A 22,376-nucleotide genomic window follows, 5' to 3' on the forward strand; every position below is an offset into this window, starting at 1 on the left:
TTTTTAAAAATTAAATAATACAACAGCATTAGTAACTCTTTATTCTCAAATTGATAAAAGCATTTAACATACTTTACAGTATAAACAAAGTAAGTGCTATGCATTTTGCTTATAAAGTGACAAAGTATTTCAAGCATTATGTAATTCAATTTGTACAAAAAAGTAAATTTCCAAATAAAGCTTTGGTTAGTAGAACTGATTATGTACTGTCAAATCCATTTTCCAAAGTTGTTCAAGGAAGAAAAGCTTCATCCACTAACACAGGTATTTCTTGTACAAAGCTATTTACTATTGGTGAGAGGGGAAAATATTACAATAATTGCTTTTAATTTCCAAGTCTGGATCAGCCTTTTTTCTTCTCATTTATATGTGGCCAGAATACCATAACTTTTGAAAAATCACCTTTACTTTATTCTTAGGAAGGTAATCTATTTAAAAAATAGATTAGATCTGTAAGACTGTTAGTTTCCATAATTACCAAGATGCTTTCTAAAAGTTTCAAGCATTAATATATTAGTCCATTGGGGTAAATCACTTCTAATTTCCCTTAGGAAAGGTAATAGTCTACTAGCACTAGTGCTCAGAATCAAAGCTTATATAATACCTAAAAAAACTAAATATAACCCAAAACTTAATATTTTTACAGCAATGTGTGGATAACCTTTATTCATATGAAAGTAATAAAAATGCTACCTAACTTAAATAATATAAAATAGCATTTTAACCAAATTAAAATCACAAAACTTAAGACATTTTTCTATTAAATTTTTCCAGTCCACTGAGAATATTTACTCAAAAATATGATTATGAACTTAAATATATCCTCTTTTAAGTTTACTTGTTTATGCTGAACTGTACAATTGGTGCTCCTTTTATTTTTGAAAACTCTACTTATAGAACTATTTAATTCCAAAATGGAAAAATGAGCCATCACTAAAATTCACTGGAAATAATATTCTTTCATGGAAATAATTTATAAACATTTTAAAGTTCTACCTTTAATTACTTCAATTTGGCTTTTTTATATAGATAAGTTTTTCATTTCAATTATTGTATAATACTTCAAAACTAGCTTTAACAAAGATAAAACCAAGGAGAACTGGTAAAGCATTCCTTACTTTACACTGGATGCCTCAAAGTGTCACATACATAGTAACATCACAGAAAAGAATTTATATGGTTTAGCAGATTATAGAGCAAACCTGAAAGTTTATACAAAGTTAAACACTGCCTCCCTTCCTGTTTTTTTCTTTTAATTTGATCTTGGCTCTGTTTATTATCCTTCTATAATAACCACTGACACTTCCAGTTTTCTAAGAGATCCAATTACTTATACATACCTCTTTAAACAGCTCTGTAACATATTTCAGAACATTCAACCAATCTCTTTCATTTGATACGACATATCCTACACATTTTTTCTCACAAAATGCTCTGTCCTGAGCTATATTAAACACCTTATAACAGGTGTATGTATAACTGAAGACCCTAAAATGTCAAGTTTACATTTTTAAAAAAATGCATAGAGAACATAACTTTGGAAAACCTATTAGTACTCACTTCTCAGATACTAGTATAGGTTTTGTTTCTTTCAGACTGTTAATCTTCATAACTGGTTATTACTTTCAGATCTGAATGACATTTTAAAAGATTTTTTCTGAGCTTTGCTATCAGGCTAAAGAAAGATGAAGTTTTCTGACCGAAACTGGTCCATGGGTCTTCCAGTAACATCCTTACATATTCAATGCAGGTATCAAATTTCCATGCCACAAAACAGAATTACATCAGAACTACAGGAAATAAACTCTTATGATAATACAATATGCTTAATGTTAAGGTGCTATTCATCATGCCCTACACATCATTCGGTCTTTACCAAGTAGGCATCATGTCTGGAAACCACACCCTACCGAGATGCTTGGACACCTCCCAATGGATCTGCTCCAAACTATATTTTTGGTCAGGAATTAATACTTCTTCCATAATGGATAACTGAGACAGGCGGCCACCACACATCTTCACAAACTCAACAAAGGCACTACATGAGACTTCACATTCCCCTAGTCCAATAGCTGACAAATTTTTACAACGTTCTGCAATGCGAATTAACTCTTCATCAAGTGGCCGTAATCCATTAGCACATACTACTAGTTCAACTAGTCTAGGGCATGTCATTCCCACACGGCCAAGCACATCTTTGCTTACTGATCTCCCAAAGTAAAGATGGGTGGCAGGTATTTCATACCGGAAGAATGGATCAAATTCCTCTTCATATAAAAAAAAATACATCACTAAGTTCACTTTTGGTGAATGTCTGATGAAAGCATCCCAGCTGCTCTTCTGAATAGTATGGAAGTGTGTCTGTCCAGGATTTTCACTAACCACATCAATGCGCAAATGTTCTAATCGGACGTGTTTTTCAGAAGATAAAGCAAGCAGCAATTCATCACTTAACAAGTGGTAATTCAGGGCCAGTTCACGTAAGCCATGACATTGATCAGCCACACAAAGGATACCTTGAAAGAAAAAAGACCTAATTATTTCCAAATTTTTGTACAAATTCATCATCTGTTCAAAAAATTTCATCAAGTACATGTCTCACAATAAAGGTTTACCATATTTCCCTATCACAAAGCTATACAATTTAAAATTTAGTTATATTGTTGGACTACCAGAAAGTCACAGTTAAAAACCTATTACTAATTCTGTCTATAAGAAAATGAGACCAATTCTAAATATGATACCTTAAAAAGACATGAAGCTCACTTAACAACTTAGATCATAAATTATTAATAAATACAGTTGACCCTTGAACAACACCGGGGTTAGGGGCACTGACCCCTGTACAGTTAAAAATCTGCACATAACTTTTGACTCTTCAAACATTTAGCCACTAATAGCCTACTGTTGACCAGATGCCTTATTGATAACATAGTCAATTAATACATATTTTGTATATTAAATATATTTTGTGCTACATTCTTACAATAGTTAGAAAAAAGAAAATACTAAGAAAATCGTAAGAGGAAATATATATATAGTATAAATCTGTATTTATTGTAAAAAGTCCACGTGTGTGGACCCACAAAGTTCAAACCCATGTTGTTCAAGTGTTAGCTGTATGTTAATATTCCATAACTAAGTTTACCCCAGTAACAAATGGACAGTGTCATATTTTTTAAAAAAACTGATTATTAATACCAAACTTGCAGGTTAAGCCAAGAAAAATTATATGATCATTGCTATAGAGGCCAATGGACATTTTTTGAAATTGAAAACTTAATCCTAATTAAAAAGAAAAAAAAAGGTAAAGCCATACAAAAGAATCAATGTAACTAAATAAAACATTTGACAACTTTTTAAAAAAGATTTCTAACACGTGAGCAACAGAGTTTTAACTAATAGTATATAATAAACATCAAATTTCCAAGAAAAAAAATACCAAGATACCACTAGATAAATGAGTCAAAGATAAACAAATTCACATTCATGGAAATATTAAATATAACTAACATATTCTAACATATCCAGAAAACAGTTCTATTAAATGTTTCCCTATACTTAGGGCACTATGCTTCAGAACTGCACCAAACCCCTATCAGCAGCAGATCTTACCAAAGGTCAGTACCTGATCAGTGAAATGGCCTAGAATAAAAATTCTACCCCAACCAGATGGCCTATACTACTTGATAAATGATCCATTCAAACCATTTATTTCTTGTGTTTAGAAACAAGGATAGGAACAAAACACGTATCATATTATCTACTATTTATTGTATAAGTATGACATGTCAGGTACTAGATATGTTATCCCATGAATACTCAAAAAAATCTAGAAAAGTGTTATTTCTATTTTGAAGTCGATGCAGCTAAAGACAGCAAAGCTGGAATTCAAACAGACTGACTCTTAAGTTCATGTACTTAACTACTGGTTGAGAAGTGACAAGACAGGCATCAGTAAGACAAAGCTTAATAGCAGTGGAAGGAGAATATAGGCAATAGAATCAGTGAAGAGATAAATTGACTCATCAGTATAAGAGTCACAAAAGAGGGAATAAAAGACATCTGTGCTGGAGCGCCTGGGTGGCTCAGTTAAGTGTCTGATTCTTGGTTTCAGCTCAGGTCATGATCTCAGGGTCATGGGATTGAGCCCTGCACTGGGCTCCGTGCTCAGTGCAGAGTCTGCTTGTCTCTCTCCCTCTGCTCCTCCCCCTCCACTCTCTCTCTTTCTAAAATAAGTAAGATTTCATTTATTTTAGAGAGAGAGAGCACAAGCAGAGGGAGCGGGAGGCAGAGGGAGAAGCAGGCTCCCCGCGGGGCAAGGAGCCCGATGCGGGACTCGATCCTGGGACCCTAGCTAGGATCATGACCTGAGCCAAAGGAAGATGCTTAACCGAGTCACCCAGGCATCCCTAAAATAAATAAATCTTAAAAAAAAAAAAAAAGACATCTGTGCTTCACTCTTCAGCCACCTCAAAGTTTTTGTTCTCCATAAGGTGTGGATATACTTTGAAATAAATCATTACCCAGGATAACCTGATCTCTGTTCTTTACAATCTCATAAAGCCTGATAGAAAACAAATACATGGGGAATAGTAACCAAAGACGCAAATAAAAGAAACAGATACCATTTGATAACTATTAAAGCAGTTGTGGCAGGCATAATTCTAAAAATGGTTCCCAAGATCACACAACCTAACCCCCTGGAACTTGTAAATGTGATAAGATACCACTCCCATGATTATGTTACGTTATACAGCACAGTTGGCTTTAGGATTGTCCAGGTGGTTCTAATCTAATCACATGAACACTTCAAAAGCTGAGTCCAGTTGCAGAAAAGAAGTCAGACTCAGAACTTCTCTAGCTAAGCAGACAAGCTAGCTGAGCAAAGCCTATAGCTCTGACCTACAGAACTGTGATACTACTAAATCAGTGTTGGTTTAACCTGCTAAATTTGTAGTTGTTAGTTACGCAGCAATAGAAAACTCAAACAGGGGCGCCTGGGTGGATCAGTCGGTTAAGCAACTGCCTTCAGCTCAGGTCATGATCCTGGAGTCACGGGATCAAGTCCCGGGCTCCCTGCTCAGCAGGGAGTCTGCTTCTCCCTCTGACCCTCCCCCTTCTCATGTGCTTTCTCTCTCTCTCATTCTCTCTCAAATAAATAAAATCTTTAAAAAAAAAAAGAAAACTCAAACAGTTACTATATGATTCAGCAATTCCACTCATAGGTATATAACCAAAAGAAATTAAGCCTTATGTCCACACAAGATCTTACATGAGTTTTCATAGCAGCATTGTTCATAACAGTCAAAACGTGGAAACCCAAATATCCATCAAATGAACAAAAGGTAAACGTGGCATATATCCATACAAAGGAATATTATTTGGAAATAAAAAGAAATGAAACACTGATATATGCTATAACTTGCACAGAAATTCATTATTGGTGGTATTATAAATTCACACAACTCATTTAGAAGAAAAAACAGTAAAAAGCATAAAAAAGATCCAGAACCTCTGACCTAGTTCTTCTACTTAATCATCTGTCCTATGGAAGAAATTAGTAGAAGGAAACCACTATGTGCCAAAATAGTTCATTTTTTAAATCACAGCAAAAATGTAGAAATAAGTATCCAACCTTAAAAGAATTATAAGACAAAATGTTGGCTTATCAACAACACAGAATACTAACTAAATGTTTATTATTTCAGCTGATACTTAAAAGCGTCTTCATATCAAGCACTGGTGCTAGGGCAGTAAAATACAACATGAACAAGACAGCCTTATCCTAATAGAAGGCAGCAGATAATGAAACAAGAATGCTCTGGGAGTCATAACAAGGGAATCAAGGAAGATTTCCCAGAGCTAACACAGTGGGACAGAAAGAATTAGAAGGATCAAGTGAGGGCAAGAGGTGAGGGAGAAGGAAAGTGAATAGTATTTCCCGTATAAACACCCAGTCGTGGAAGAAACACAAGCCTTCTAAGAACTAAAAGGAACTCAACATATAGTAATGCAAGTAAGGTAACATCTTTATGGATGAAGCCCAAGAGACATGCAAGGGCTAGATTATATGGGACCTTGTAAGCCTCAGTAAGGAGTTGGGATCTTACCTAAAGCATAGTGTGAAGAAAACGAGAAATCAGATTTGTATTTTAGAAAGATTACCATCTGTAGCATGGAAATTACATTAAAGAAGAGCAGGCTGCAAGTTAGGAAATCAGTTTAAGAGGGTACTGCACAGGGGCGCCTGGGTGGCTCAGTTGGTTAAGTGTCCGATTCTTTATTTTATTTTATTTTATTTATTTATTTGACAGAGAGAGACACAGCGAGAGAGGGAACAGAAGCAGGGGGAGTGGGAGAGGGAGAAGCCGGCTCCCCGCCGAGCAGGGAGCCTGATGCGGGGCTCGATCCCAGAACCCGGGGATCATGACCCGAGCTGAAGGCAGACGCCCAACGACTGAGCCCCCAGGCGCCCCTAAGTGTCCGACTCTTGACTTCAGCTCAGGTCACAATCTCAGAGTGGTGAGATCGAGCCCCACAACGGGTTCCTCAATGAGCACAGAGTCTGCTTATCCCTCTCCCTCTGCTCCTCCTACCCACCCCACTCATGCTCACATCCTGTCACTCTCTTGCTCTCTTTTAATAAATCTCAAAAAAAAAAAAGAGGACACTACACAAAGATTATGGGGGCCTGTACTAGAGTAGTAAGGGTGGAGATGAAGAAAGGTGCAGTGTCAGTTCAGGTTGCTTAACAGAATACCACAGACAGGGTGGCTTACGCAATAAATACTTATTCCTCACAGTTCTGGAGCCTGGAAGTCCAACATCAGGATGTTAATAGCATGGTCAGGTTCTGGTGAGGACAATTCTTGCTGGCTTGTGGATAGCCACCTTCTTGCTGTGTCTTCACATGGTGAAAAGGAGATCCTCTCTCCTGTCTCTTCTTCTAAGGGCACTAATCCCATTTATGAGAGCTCTACCCTCATGACCTAACTCTTCCAACCCAATTCCAAACACCACCACACTGCAACTTAGGGCTTCAGCAATATGAACGGGGATTGGAGAGGGGATCGACACAGATCTTCAGTCCGCAGCATAGAGATTCAAGGCATACTTTAGGGATGGAGCCACCAGACCTTGGTGATTGAAGGGATGTAGAAAGGGTAGGAAGAATCAAGGATGTCTGTCAGGTCCCTGACAACTAGGATGGATGGTACCATTTATTGAGATAGCATAAAGGAAAAGGTGAGAGATTTGGATAGAGGGAAAAGAAAGTTCATTATTAGTCTGAATATCAATGAGACACTCCCAAGCAACTGGGCCATCGCAGCTTAACAAAGCTCTGGAGTTCCAGAGCAACTCTAAGTAGGAAGTGTTAACATATAGAATGAAACTGAAACCATAGATGACCATGACACAGCCCAGAGTCTGCACAGTAAAACAAAAAAAGGACCCAGCACAGAACAGTGAAACACCAAAATTTAAGGAATGAAAAGAGAAATCAGTAAAAGAAATGGTAGAACAATCAGAGAGGAAGGAGGAAAATCAAGAGTACAGTATCAGAGTCAAGTCACTAGTATCAAATGGTGCCTAGAAATCAAGCAAGTAGACAACTATAAGGACTGTATGAAATGGGAAAGAAGTTTGATAAAATATTCAGTGAAGAAAAATAGAAAATAGCCCTTAATTTCAACTTCAAGAAAGAATAGTCCCACTATGCAAAATATGGATAGAAAGAAAATATGCAAATTTGTTAAATTTTAAATTGAAATCCTCTATGGTTATACTCTTAAATTAAAAAGTATTACAAGTAACCCTCTTTCATTTCCCTTCCCTTCCTGAACAGCTTGCCCAAAAGCCATTAGGTAAGACCATGCAAGTTTAGACACACTATCAGAATTGATGTGTATGTTTAATAAAGTAAATGAACAGAAGATGGACCAGGATAAAGAGAATAATGAACTCATAGTCTCACAGAGAAACCAGAGACCCAAAGGCTCTCCTATATTATGGGAAGTGCTGTAAGTTATGTTCAGAGTGCTACAGAAACAACACATGGGGGATCTAAACCAGAGAGAAGGAGGAAATAAGAACAAAACTGGATCATCTGAGCTCAATTCTGAAGGCTGGCCTGGAGTTAGCTAGATGAAGAAGTGGGGCGGGGGGGAACGGTATTCCACAAAGTACAATGTACTAAAGCACACACACAGGGACTAAGAACTGTAGTTATGTAGGACTCAAGTAAAAGCGTCACGTGAATGAATAGCAAATAAGATTAAAGAGGCAGGTGGAGATCAGGATACAAAGGGCCTTGTACCCTATCAAGCTATGAAATATGAACCACACTCTCACAGCAAACCTATACTGTAGATAGAAAATGTAACCAAGGTCACATCAGAAGTGCCAAAGGTCCATTCTTCTTAAATTATATTTTATTTAGATAATCACTTTCAGTAATAATCTAGAAGTGGCAGAAGCAGCTAGGGAATACTGCAATAGACCTAGCCATTCCCATCACCAAGACCCTCCATGTAGGACACATGGACAACAAGTAAGTAATCTCCATCCAAGAGGAAATCATTTTCTTGGGGGAAGGCCAGGCTTTAGTTATGGCAAGGAGGTGGGAAGTATTTAAAGACACCAAGGATTTAACACTATGTCTTAAAAAGAGGTTTCTCAAATAACACAGCCAAAAGACTGGGAGGGATGTCAACAGTGGGAGGATGTGTCAGAAGTGAAGCATCAGAGAGCAGTTATACCAAGTGCGAGTTTATACTTACTTTACAATATGAACCATTTAGAATTTAAATGATTTCAAACTGAGTAATGTAGTAATGCTTAGAAAATTCTATAAAAGTTGGAAAGAGCTTTCATAATGCTATTCCCCATTCAATGGGCTCTCAGCTCCAAAATTCAACATAGGAATAGGGTTATCTTGCAAAATGTAAGATGGCAACTTTAGCACAACTCTCCTCCCTCTACACAGTGAGAAGAAAAACAATTACTAAATTGCTGATTCAAAACCTACCCTGCTGGCTCAACTACAATTAGAGAAAATTCTATCTAACCTGAAGGGACACCTCAGGCAGATCTAATACTGTCTTTTTTTTAAATTTATCCATTTTCTTGCACAGGTTGGACACAAGTTGCCAAATAAGAGTAGAAAATAAGTTGAAAGTAAGTGTCTAGGCTAGGAATGCTACAGAATTTATGCTATTGTATTATGACATTAAAAATATGTTTATGCAAAAGAGATGAAATAATCATATTAACCCATCCACAAGGTTAATGATCACAGTTTTTAATTTGATAAATACATCAATACATTTTACTAACAGGTCATCTGGCAAAAAGCACAACATACCTGCTGGAGAGACGTGAGGACAGCTGCTCATTTTCAGCAGCTTGAGTGTATCACTGTTGTTGGCCACTAGTACTTTGAGGGATGGATCATCTACTGGGGTATCATCTATTTTAAGCGAGGACAAGGATTTGGAGTTTACAAACACTACCGTCAGTGCAGAAATAAAGTGAGACTGAAAAGCAAAAAAATTAAAACAGTTGCAATTTTCACAAATGAGAAGGGGGGTGTTCATATAATTCACATATGGTTCATCTGAACCCTAATGATATATTACTAACTGTTTTAGGCGTAGCATCTCTGCACTCTGTAAAAAAGAGATGTGACTATTTGCGATCTTTGAGGAAAATCTTTTCAGCTGTAGAAGAAAGAGATTTCAAGCCTTAGGGTGAGTCCTAAATCACAATAATCACTGGTAAGAAGACAAATTATGGATTCCAGGATGAGAACACCTCTCCAAAACTTCATATCACATCTGGAAACCCTGCTCCGGTGTTTTCTAACACTCGACTGCATTCTTTTTTGGTCTGATAATGACTGTTAAAATAGTAATAATTATTGGCATAATCATTAAAAATTATAACAAAAATCAACTCAGAAGCTATGAAAGACTTACTTGGAATATAAAAGCTCACAGAGATTTTGATTCTAAAATAAGGAAAATCACACCTAAATAAAATTCCAAGTTTAAAACTCCTTTAAATATGTTAAATTATCTATAGTATTTTCAAGCCATGTTATTCTAATGTATTCTCCCACAAACGTACCAGTTATTATTATTGCATTTATTATATACATGTAATTATCTGCTGGACACAGAATCTGACCCTAAAGGAACCACTGTAGTACAGCAGGAATTAAAGCATGGTCAGAGTATGTAACTTGGAATCAGCTAAAACCAATGGACAAAGAATCCAGGAGTAGGAAAGAGAGGTAAACATATGCTCCAACATCTTCCTCTACATAACCAATCTCACCCTCCATTTTGCTTTATAAATTCACTACAGCAGTTAAAAGGAATGAGGGCAGGCTAACAGCCAAAAAAGTACAATGAAACACCATTTTCATGATCACATACCCTAACTTTCTTTTCCCCTACAATTAAATAACTGGTTAACTAATTAAATTTTGACCCATTTAAATGTTAATAGCTTTCTCCTACCACTTCGGCATCAAACTCAATTATATCTTGTACAGTCACATGTCATTAGTATACTCATGACTATCACTGCCTTTTCCTCATTTCCCTCAGATTTATCTCTGGTCAAATACACTTCTTTCATGTTCTCTTCAGTTCTCCCAAGATTTCCAAGATATAGCAATATCCTATTTCAATCTTCTACAAAGCCAAAAAGGGGATGGGGGGGTGGGGTGGGGGAACAATATAAGCATCTTAGACCCATTTAATTAAGGAAGGAAGCCATCCTACTAGATGCATCATAGTACCCAAAGAAAAAACTACTAAAGTATTAGTACTAGATATGTATAATGATAATCCTTAGTAGTAAGAAAAAAAGAAATTAAATTTGTTCAGCATACCTTTTAATATAGTATGTTTTATACTATATATTTGTTTTTTAGCTATGCTATGTACGTAGAAAATCAATTCAGAATATATCATTTCCCATATAAGTCAGTGCTCTTTTTTTTTTTTTAAGATTTATTTGAGAGAGAGAGACACAGCGAGAAAGGGAACACAAGCAGGGGGAGTGGGAGAGGGAGAAGAAGGCTTCCCACTGAGCAGAGAGCCCGATGCGGGGCTCGATCCCAGCACCCTGGGATCATGACCCGAGCCGAAGGCAGACACTTAACGACTGAGCCACCCAGGTGCCCAGTGCTCTAACTGACTTAATCAGAATCTCCTGGACTGCTCATAGGAGGGGGAAATTCAGAACAGGAAAAGTAATCCAAAATCTCAAAGTTTCTAAAGGTGATTTTCATGTACATTAAGTTTGAGAGAACCACAGTGCTCGGACTCACGTACTTACAATCTTAAAATGTTGAACAGAGTATCTTACCCATCTCCCTTACCTTACATGAGGAAAACATTTAATCTCAAATGTATGTAAGGAAACTTTTAAAAAATCAATTAAGGGGCTCAGGTCATGATCTTAGGGTCATGCGATCAAGCCCCATGTTGGGCTCCACATTAGGTGTGAAGCTTGCTTCGGATTCTCTCTCCCCCTCTCACTCTGCCCCCAACCCCAGCCACTCATGCTCGGTCTCTCTCAAAAAATAAAATCAATTAAGACTTTGTAATCAACTGGTGATACATTTGTTATTGATATTCCATTCCATTACCACCTGGGTTATAACACACACTCAATTTAATACTATTTCTTCCTGAATCACCCTAGTAAATTAAACTGTTAGATGTGTTATATGGGTATCTATATTTCAGTCTGCAGTGTACTCTGAAAAAAACCTTTCAAATTATTGCTGGATGCTAACCTACCCAACATCAGCTAACAACTCAGGGGGCCTTTAACAATTGCCTTTCTAAAAATGCACACTTGGGGTGTCTAAGTGGCTTAGTCGGTTGGGCGTCTGATTCTTGATTTCAGCTCAAGTCATGATCTCAGGGTCACGGGATCAAGCTCCACATTGGGCTCCATGCTGGGTGGGGATTCTTCTTGAGATTCTCTCCCTCTCCCCCTCCCTTTGCCCCTCCTTCACATTCGAGCGTGCTCTCTAAATTAAATAAATAGGGCTGCCTGGGTGGCTCAGTCGTTAAGCGTCTGCCTTTGGCTCAGGTCATGATCCCAGGGTCCTGGGAGCGAGCCCCGCACTGGGCTCCCTGCTCAGCGGGGAGTCTGCTTCTCCCTCTCCCTCTGCTGCTTCCCCTACTTGTGCTCTCTCTCCGTCAAATAAAATCTTTAAAAAATGTAAATAAAAAAATTAAATAAATCTTTAAAAATGCACACTTATTTTTCTCCTTTGAGACTAGTTATTAGAGACACCATATAATTACATGCAGGATTATGTTAGAACATATATATATGAATATAAATAGTTCACTCTTCACCAAAAAGAAAAGGTTTTCTTTAAATAAAATCTATGCATTAATCCAAGCTGCACTAATTTTTGCTCAAGAATAAATCTTTACACATTTACCAGAAGATTTTATAAGTAAGCTATATATGTTCTCACTACTGGCACTGTCTACTTTTCTTTGATTATAATTTCACCAATCTGCTCTGAAAGTCCAAAAAGGGGCTGCTATATGTCTTTTTTCTAATATGCTTGTTTCTCAGTTTTACTTAGTCTCTGTTAGTATGTCCCCTCTGCAAATTCAAACTTTTCCCATCAAGAAGTACAAGGTAATCAGAAAAAGGAAAAGCTTTTTTAAAAATCCTATTGCCTAACCATCTAAATAGTAACCAGTTTTCCACTGAGTATACTATTTTTCTTACACTTTTATTGTCACTACAAGAAATGGGCAGGGCTTCATTCAATTTCTCAGTAACTGCCAATAACAAAACCAGCAAATACCTTTGGTAAATCCATAAAGCTTGGCCGAGCCGTTGAAATAAGTCCAAGTGTTTTTAAAGAGCAATTTACCAGCTGCGATAATATATCACAAGCTGCTTCAGCTGATTCTTTGCTGCTGTCCACCTTAAAAAAGAACACATCATTTAGCCATGCATATATTTACATTTCTCTGTGTAATCTTTTTACAAAAGCACGAACAGTTATTAGTTTATTACATTACAAAGAGTATTTATTCTTTCAATCATATACCCTCACATACATGTCTCCCTGAAAAATTTTAAGTGCAATTGTCAAGACTTAAATTTTGTTATGATACAATATATACTTAATGTTGAAAGGACTTGGTTTTTAAGTTGATTTATTCCAAACTGACCGTATGATATATAACCTAATGGAACACATGAATTTATAACCTCTGAAAAATAATTATATATTTGGTAGTGGATCTGATTCTACATGCAAATACAGTGTCTATGGTACACATGTTTCAAGGAACCATAAAGTGAGCATTTACTCAAAAGGTTCAAATTAGTCACAACCTGGGATTCATCATTAATGATATTAATGGAAAGATGAATGTGAAATAAAATAAGGACATCTGACCAGTGAAGCATGAAAATCTGAACCAAATGAGAAGCAGCTGCTCCCACACATAAACATTTCCTGGAGGAAGAGTAATATGGACAGAAACTCCTGTAGGATATGAGAAGGAGCTCTTCTACCAAAGAGGAAGTTTTCCCTGGGCTAAAAAACATCTTAAGAGAGACTACTTAAAAGTAATATTACTTTCATTTCCAGATTGATGTACACTACCTTAACCCAAAAATGTTCTCAAGGGCTGGTTGTAAAACTGATGGACTATTTCAGAAGTGTTTGTAATACTTTTCATTGGCTAAGTATTTCTACACAAGTGGTTCCAATGTGTGCTCCCTAGACCAGCAGCATCAACAACACCTGGGAAGCAGTTAGAAATGCAAATTCTCATGCTCAACCCAGATCATCTCAATCAGAAACTCTGGGGGTGGGACCCAGCAATCTTTGTCTCAACAAGCACTCCAGGTGTTTATGACGCACATAAAGTTTGAGAACCACTGTTCTATACTCATAATTGACTACAAGCCTGTCTAGCCTAGTTAGTGATAAACTGAACACAAATATAATCAGGAGAGCTCAGGAGAATCTTAACAGTATGGTTCTTTTGGTAAATCAGAAATTGTATCTCAGGAAAATAAACAATCCCTAATAAAAATGTTTAAACTTAGCCATTCTGACTGGTGTGAGGTGAAATTAACAAGTCAGGAAACGACAGATGTTGGCGAGGATGTGGAGAAAGGGGAACCCTCCTACATCGTTGGTGGGAATGCAAGCTGGTGCAGACCCTCTGGAAAACAGTATGGAGGTTCCTCAAACAGTTGAAAATAGAGCTACCACATGACCCAGCAATTGCACTACTGGGTATTTACCGCAAAGATACAAATGTAGTGATCCGAAGGGGTACATGCACCCCAATGTTTATAGCAGCAATGTCCACAATAGCCAAACTATGGAAAGAGCCAAGATGTCCATCGACAGATGAATGGATAAAAAAGATGTGGTGTATATATACAAGGGAATATTATGCAGCCATCAAAAGGAATGAAATCTTGCCATTTGCAACGACGTGGATGGAACTGAAGGGTATTCTGCTGAGCGAAATAAGTCAGAGAAAGACATGTATCATATGATCTCACTGATATGAGGAATTCTTAATCTCAGGAAACAAACTGAGGGTTGCTGGAGTGGTGGGGGGTGGGAGGGATGGGCTGGGTGATAGACATTGGGGAGGGTATGTGCGCTATGGTGAGCGCTGTGAATTGTGTAAGACTGTTGAATCACTGACCTGTACTTCTGAAACAAATAATACATCATATGTTAAAAAAAAAAAAAGACAGTAGGAAGGGAAAAATGAAGGGGAGGAAATCAGAGAGGGAGACGAACCATGAGACATATGGACTCTGAGAAACAAACTGAAGATTCTAGAGGGGAGGGGGTGGGGGCATGGGTTAGCCTGGTGATGGGTATTAAAGAAGGCACGTACTGAATGGAGCACTGGGTGTTATATGCAAACAATGAATCATGGAACGCTACATCAAAAACTAATGATGTAATGTATGGTGATTAACATAATAAAGAAAAAGTTTAAACTTATAGGACAGATGGTTTTGTGAGGGTTATACAAGTTAGATACAGCTGAATTGTGTCACATGGCTGTAAAGGAGTTTAACACTGACCCAGCCAACCCCCTGGATGCAAGTGGTCTTAAACATATAAGATTAATGTATTACGCTCATCTTTTCTCAAATTTACCATTAGAATACTCTTAGACAACTCAAAGATGACTGAAACCAAGGAAGGCTCTTGAAGTTTCTTCATGGGGAGGTGGGGGGAGGGACAACACTCAAGGAGTTCTTGGATTTGTTTGATTCTCTCACCATTCCCTCACCCTTACCCTCAGTTAGGGTTGCCAGACAATATACAGGACATCCACTTAAGTATTATGTCCCAAATAATGAATGGAACATATTTATACCAAATTATTTGATTATCTAAAATCAAAATTCAATTAATAGACATCCTCTATTTTTACTTGCTAAACCTACCAATCCTACCCCCAGTGGGCTAAGTGCCTTTGTGCATTTTTCTGGTAAAATGGCCAAATGTACCCAACCATTCCCATCACCACCTCTCTCCTCCTCTTCAGACACATGTGGAAGAATAAGCAAGTAATCTTCATCTAAAAAGGAATGACACCCTTGAGAGAGTCAAGACTAGTTTCTGCAAAGAACTCTGGGTTAAGAACCATTGCTTTATCTAGGTTTAATCTGACCTATTTAACAACTGCTACCTATGGGTAATCAGATATTCCATATGTTACTTTGCAACAACTGTCAGGTATGTTAAAGGTTTAGTAAACACGTCTACATTCCATTACTCATCCTCAGAACAAAACATTATAAGCCTCTGTACTCCTATAAACCACTGTGATTCCTTAAACTATTCCAGACAGCTCAAAAAGCCACCCCACTTAATTTCTCTCATCACTGCATGAACTCCAATATGTCCCTTCTGGCAATGAAAAGAAACAAACAGTTCTCTTTGGCATTCTTCCACACACCTTCTCCTATTTCTCTCTAAAATATATTCATCTAAACCTTTTACATAATATTTCTGTATCTCCTTTTTCTTTGAAGACCCTATATCATAAAGCCATCAATAAGCAGAATTCAGTCCCTATTAAACAGTAACAGCAATTAAGTTTAGTCAATCATAATCTCCACATTTCATATTTTTTTCCTCAAATTAACAATAATTCAATGTGACTGTCAGCTTTGGTAAATGATTTATGCTTATTTAATAGTTGCTTCTGTTCTTTTAAAAAATTATCAGTAATTATGATTCAATGGAGTTATTTAGCTCAAATATATTTCTGACAGCTTCTAAGGTATGCAGTAATTCTCAACCTTTAAGAACTTTCTCTAAAAAGGCAGTATTTTAAAGACAGGGGAAGACATATTGGTTTAGGACAAAAAAGCCAAAACAAAATATGCTTTATTTTTTAAAAGGATTTAAAGTATTACCTTGAAGCTGACATATTGCAGATGGTTTGAATGTCTTTTAATAATCTGTTTGATCAGCTCTGGATGTGTAGCTTTCAAGTAAGATGTAGCTGGCTGATTCAGTTCAAATTCGAAACATCTCCACAAGTCAGGCATGTGAAATACCTGGTTCCAGTTGCGGCAAACTTGTGAAGCATGAGCCCGGTCAAGAAGAGGCAAATACTTAAATACTTGGAGAATAATGTCCTGAAGGAGATTACCCCAATCACAAGTCTGAGAATGCTCATTTGTAGTCCTCAGTTTCTTAGACTTCTCTGCAGTACCTTCCGATGAATTATGGTCACTATCTCTTCCTCCTCGTTTCATCCTATTCAGAAAAATGCATCATTTTTTTTCATACTTAACTTTTGAATAAAAATAAATTCAATACTCATTCTGTCACTGAGATGCATATGTCTGTTTATAAATAGAAACACAAACATGCAAAAAGAACTGGACCAGTAATTCAAGGAGAATATCAAAACAAAATATAATGAAAAATGCCAGTGGAGACCAACTGTTATTTTACAGGTGTTTTTAAACATGTTTTTATACTGTACTACTCGGGTGAGGGGAAGAATCATGATTTTGAAACTAAATCAAGAATTATATTTCAAAAACTGTAGTCAACTAAAAGGAATATAAAAAAGAATCTACGGTGATACTTTCCAAAGGTTCTTAACAGACCTGTACCTCTGAAACAAATAACACATTATATGTTTTAAAAAAAGAAGATAGTAGGAAGGGAAAAATGAAGAGGGGGAATTGGAGGGAGAGACGAACCACGAGACTATGAACTCTAGGAAACAAACTGAGGGTTCTAGAGGGGAGGGGCTGGGGGGATGGGTTAGCCTGGTGATGGGTATTAAGGAGGGCACGTACTGCATGGAGCACTGGGTGTTATATGCAAACAATTAATCATGGAACACTACATCAAAAACTAATGATGTAATGTATGGTGATTAACATTAAAATAAAATTAAAAAAAATCATCTAAGGATACCTGCTATATCTGACTTAAATTCAAGGACACCACAGTCCCAAGGACCTTTAGAAAGGATTTGAATTAAGTAGCCAACAGATCTTTCCACACTGAATAGTCTGTGATGTGCATTACTGCCAGATGCAATCTCTGCTTAAAATAAACAAATCCATCCCTACTATGCACAGGTCCAAAATGTGGTTTCTTCTTCCAACACATCAGTTACTATTGCAATGTTTACCCTAAACTGTACTTTTTTTTTTTTTTAAGATTTTATTTGACAGAGAGAGACACAGTGAGAGAGGGAACACAAGCAGGAGGAGTGGGAGAGGGAGAAGCAGGCCTCCCGCGGAGCAGGGAGCCCGATGCGGGGCTCGATCCCAGGACCCCGGGATCATGACCTGAGCTGAAGGCAGCCGCTTAACGACTGAGCCACCCAGGTGCCCCACTAAACTGTATTTCTGAACTAGGTATGTATTTACTCTGTATATATGTACTACCTTCATTCCATTTGTTTTTTTGTAATGGTCTTTGTTGCAAAATAGTAGCATGGTTAAGAGAATGGGCTCTGGGGAATCAAGCTCCCTGGGTTTGAACTGTGGCCCTACCTCTCTTCGTTATGTGGCCTTGAACAAATTACTTGACCTTCCTGTGCGCTTCAGTTTGTAAAGTGGGGATAATAACGCACAGGGTTCTTGTGAGGAATTAAATAGTATTAGGGCTTGAAAGGAGATAGAGAATGTTGAATTCAGGTACAGGAAAGCAGTCTAGCATTAAAGACATTACAATGTATGACACAAAAATGAAGTATGTGTGAGAAAGTGCAAGAACACGTTTATGTATAAGAAACACACACCGGAAGTAGATTCACCACAGTAACGTACTATAAGTGGGATTATACTGTATTATATATTAACAATGTAGTAATGAGATTATAATAGTGGCATTACAGTTGAATACTGTTTTGCCAATATTATATGCGTTTGTCTATATTATACGCATTTCTTTTAATGTCAATGAATTACATTTTAATCAGATAAAAAGGTCTTGTTTTGATTTGTTATTTGGAAAAGTAAGTACTGCAGGCTCCAAACTGAAGGGGGTAATTGCAGATCAATCACTAGTACCCCTGTTTAGTTTAGGCCTGCAACACTTTTATCTCTAGAGAATAGTTCTGGCAGGGTAGTGGTTTCGATTTGGAGTCACAGCTTTTGGAAAGAATGGCTTGTGGCTCCAACTCCCTTCTTCTGGCATATGAGTGTGTAAGAATTTCTGATTTCTGTGTGGGATGAAGGATGTGCATATGCATGACTCTTAACCAAATATGTCTCTGTAGACTCTCTCTATCCAACAGCTAGCAAAACTTGTAAAAGAGGACTGGCGGCTGGAAGGAAACAATGGCAAAGGCCCCTTGGCCTTCATGCCATTAGAATCCGCCCTGGAGGTCTTAGCACATGTGCAATAAATGAACTACATTCCTCACTGATCCTACTTCCAACTATGTGAGTTAAACAACTAGCAAGGGGAGAGTAAAGAAGAAAACAGAATGACAGAGGTGATGGCAAGAGGGTAGTTTTATGGAAGATTAAAACTTGGGTGTGAATCTAAGAATACATTTTTGAATGTGTTTGGAGAAAAGGTAATATAATCTACAATATAATCTTTAATATAAAAAAAAACCTTCTAGTAATAATATCCCACTAGAGGTTGAGGTAACACTGTCACTATGACCCATTTTTCGGCCCTACCTTATCCTGAAGGCTTAATTTTAGCATAGAAAATTTGGGTCAAAGAACAAAGAGTCTGCTGCCCACCAAACTCACAATTTGGCTTATAATTTCTCTTCTGACTGCCTAAAATCACTCATAATTTCGAGATGCACAGATTCAAAAAAGAATGAAACTGTCTTTATAATTTCTACTCCTTAATATACAATGCTGACTGCCTGTTTCTGGAGAAAATCTTCTAAAACGATAATTATTCAACTTACAGATGGAATGATTCATTTTACTTTAGAATATAGGGATATATAAACAATAAAATGACAGCCTTATTTACACAATTATCTTTGCTAATACTTTGCTGATGCTAACAATAGGTACTTTCCTTTGTCTATTACAGCCCTGTTTTAAATAAAAGTATGTTTCAATACCCTTCCAAGTTGAGGGGAGAAAAAAGGTGCCATATCGAAAAGACATATGCAACCCTGAGGAATAGTATCTCTTGGTCTAGATATAAGACTGTATGATCACCAAAGTATATTTTAAGCACTTACCTCTTATGAAAAGCTGAACAAAAGTCTACAAATTGTCATATGTAATATGACTGTAATATGTCAGTCAATAGTCTATGTCAGCAATAGAAAAATGCAAGGCCAAATGCTGATAAAAATGGTTCTCTGTATTATTTTCATTCATGCATGAAAATAAAAGAACACTGTAGGCGTCTAATAAAATTTTTAAATGTCAGTTTTTTCCAAGATGATCTCAAGTATTTTATTAAATCTATTTACACATGAAGCTTTGCTGTATAAACAATTCAGAGCATCCACCAGTCTGCAAAAAATTTACATCAATGGAGTTTTAAAACAGGAGTTCTCCTGTTTTAGTCAAAGTGAAAACACCTCTTATATTTGAACAGGAGTGCAGAGGAGGAAGCTGGACAATAAATGTCAATGAGACTGCAGAGCACGAAAATCAGGCTTCTTCAGGGCTCCAGCAGTTCCATTTCAAACTGCAACTTCTCCAGGCCCCAAATAATTCATGCAACTTAGGCCCCAAGAACATTTGGTAGGGACTGAAATTATCATGATGCACCAAAGGGGGGGGACACTAATAAGGAAAAACTACAGACTAGTTGAGCAGCACAGGGAGTTACTAAACTCTTAACATTTCCATACACTCTGAAAGAAGCAGTAAACTCGTTCATTAGAAGAAGCGCTGAGAACACTCAGCTGTGTGTCCACCATTTGTATTAAGCACTTTTAGTAAACTGTGCATGTAGTGATTGTAAAAGCCCATTTGTACTGAGCTCTAAAAAGCCTCTTTTGGCATCACATTCCCTTTCCGTTTGTGTTCTGCTTTGACTAACATCAAAATTAATCTGCATTCTTCGGCTGGAATACAAAGAAAAAAAAAGTGGGAAGAGATTAATTCTCAGAACTAGATGGTAGGAAGAGTGTGGTGATGAAAATATATGTAGCGGTTATTTGTAGAAAACTCAGAGTGGAGGGCATTATTATAAATATTTCAAAAGAAGGAGAAAAAAAGACTAATTAAGAGATCTGGGCCACTGGATTGGACATCATCAGCAACAAAATAATGGTAATCTACCCTCTTAGCTTGGAGATGCATGTCAGTCATTTAACAGGCTGCTTCCTGATCCCTATTTGCAACTCCACCTGAAACGCTGCCCACGCCTAAGGCAGGCGCGAAGCTGCTCATCGCAAGTTGACCAAGTTTTCTACTTGGCTACGGGGCCGAAGCGTCCCCTCCTCCTGCGCCACCTCCACGGATTGGCTCTCCGACATTTCGCACGCGCTCTACCCTGGGCAGTCTGTTTTGACATCTTAACGCCCCTCGTTTTTCAAGCTACACACACGGGCACAGCCCACGCCGGGAAGAGCGTGGCAGAGCGCAAGCTCTACGGTGCCTGTCACCAATCCCCGTCAAGGGTAATAAAACCCGGCGACAACCCCGAGCCCGCACACGCACCACGCCTTGTTGACATGTTTTGAAGCAGGCATCGCGGGGAAACGCCCCCAAGCAGGCTCCAAGGTCTGGGCGCCGCGCTCCGCCCGACGCTCCCGAGGGGCGGCCAGAACGCGCCCGGGACCCCGCGCTCCCGACCCGCCGTGCCGCCCGCGAAGGTCGGCGGACCCACCCCCGCCCCACCGTCACCGGGGGGCTCTGGCCCTGCCCCTCCGCCGTTACCTGCTGCCGCGGGCGGCTTCCCGCACACACCACCCCGGGCTCCGGGGACGGCGGCGGCGACCGGTCCCGCGGCTCTCATATGAGGCCCCCCGGGGGCCCCGCTTCGCGCTCCCGCCGCCGCGGCCCCCCGCGCTCCGCCCGCATCCGAGGCTCTGGTCCCGCGGCGGACGCCAACGCGGCTCCACCTTTGCGGCTCTGGCTGCCCCAGGAGAAAACTTCTTTTTCAGTCCCGCGCGGTCCGCGTCCTCCTTCCGAGACCCCTTGTCGCCGCAAAAGACTCCTTCAGCGAGTCGCGGCCACCGCGTAGGTCCCCGCCGCCTCGGCCCAGACAGCGGCTCCAAAATGGCGCCCGGGGCTCGCGGCCGCGCGCTTTCTCCGGCGCGTCTCCGCCCGAGAAGGCGGGCGCGTCTCCGCCCGAGGAGGCGGGCGCGTGTCCGCCGGGGCGCGCCCGCGGAGGGCTGGGGAAGGCGGGAGTGGGCCGCGCCCGCCGGGAGCGCGCACCGCCGGTGCCGACGGGGGCCTTCGCCTTCCGATTCCAGGAGAGTCGGCCGCCTTTCTCCCCGACGCGCTACTGCTCCTTTTAGGGGAGTTTTCGTTTCGAAGCCAGTGTGGGAGGGCTGGAACGAGCTAGATGGCTAAAAAGCTATCTGCTGTTGAAATTGGAAAGTTTAGGGAGATGGAGCAGGAAGGGAGGAAAGGAGGGACTGTCTCCGCAGCCAGCGGCAAACGCACAGCTGGTTCGCGGCAGAAAAATCAACTCAGCTGCTGACGGCAGACACACCTCCGCGCTGCCAGGCGGGGCTTCGGCTGGGCACGCCTGCGCCGCGGAACCCGAGGGGTTAAAATACAGGCTCTGAAAACTGACACACAGCCTAGGTACGTATAGGTGATTTTAAAAACTATGAGGAGTCAGGGAAGAATGGTGGCAGTGTTAACGATGGGATTACAAATGATTTTTATATTTAAAGTTT

At 39.1% G+C, this 22,376-nt stretch overlaps 1 protein-coding gene across 1 annotated transcript; it reads right to left on the bottom strand.

The window, feature by feature from the left end:
* Nucleotides 1-21,775, bottom strand: FBXL3 (F-box and leucine rich repeat protein 3). The gene is made up of 5 exons (XM_028106061.2): nt 21,406-21,775; nt 16,474-16,819; nt 12,857-12,979; nt 9,368-9,539; nt 1-2,516 (listed from the first exon to the last, which is right to left on the bottom strand). The coding sequence occupies exons 2-5, from the start codon at nt 16,816-16,818 to the stop codon at nt 1,873-1,875; spliced, it is 1,284 nt and encodes a 427-aa protein (XP_027961862.1). The 5' UTR covers nt 16,819; nt 21,406-21,775; the 3' UTR covers nt 1-1,872.
* Between the last annotated feature and the right edge of the window lie 601 nt (nt 21,776-22,376).

The sequence above is a fragment of the Eumetopias jubatus genome, unplaced genomic scaffold, assembly GCF_037043125.1.
Source record: "Eumetopias jubatus isolate StellerSeaLion01/CBP00866 unplaced genomic scaffold, mEumJub1_p1.0 scaffold_3, whole genome shotgun sequence".
NCBI classification, from domain to species: Eukaryota; Metazoa; Chordata; class Mammalia; order Carnivora; family Otariidae; genus Eumetopias; species Eumetopias jubatus.

Coding starts and splice junctions, on each gene's coding strand:
- FBXL3 (XM_028106061.2), bottom strand. CDS start 16,818: ATGAAACGAGGAGGAAGAGATAGTGACCATAATTCATCGGAAGGTACT. Junction 9,540..12,856: donor GCTTTATGGATTTACCAAAG/GTATTTGCTGGT, acceptor TTTGCTTTTCAG/TCTCACTTTATTTCTGCACT. Junction 2,517..9,367: donor TCCTCACGTCTCTCCAGCAG/GTATGTTGTGCT, acceptor TTTTCTTTCAAG/GTATCCTTTGTGTGGCTGAT.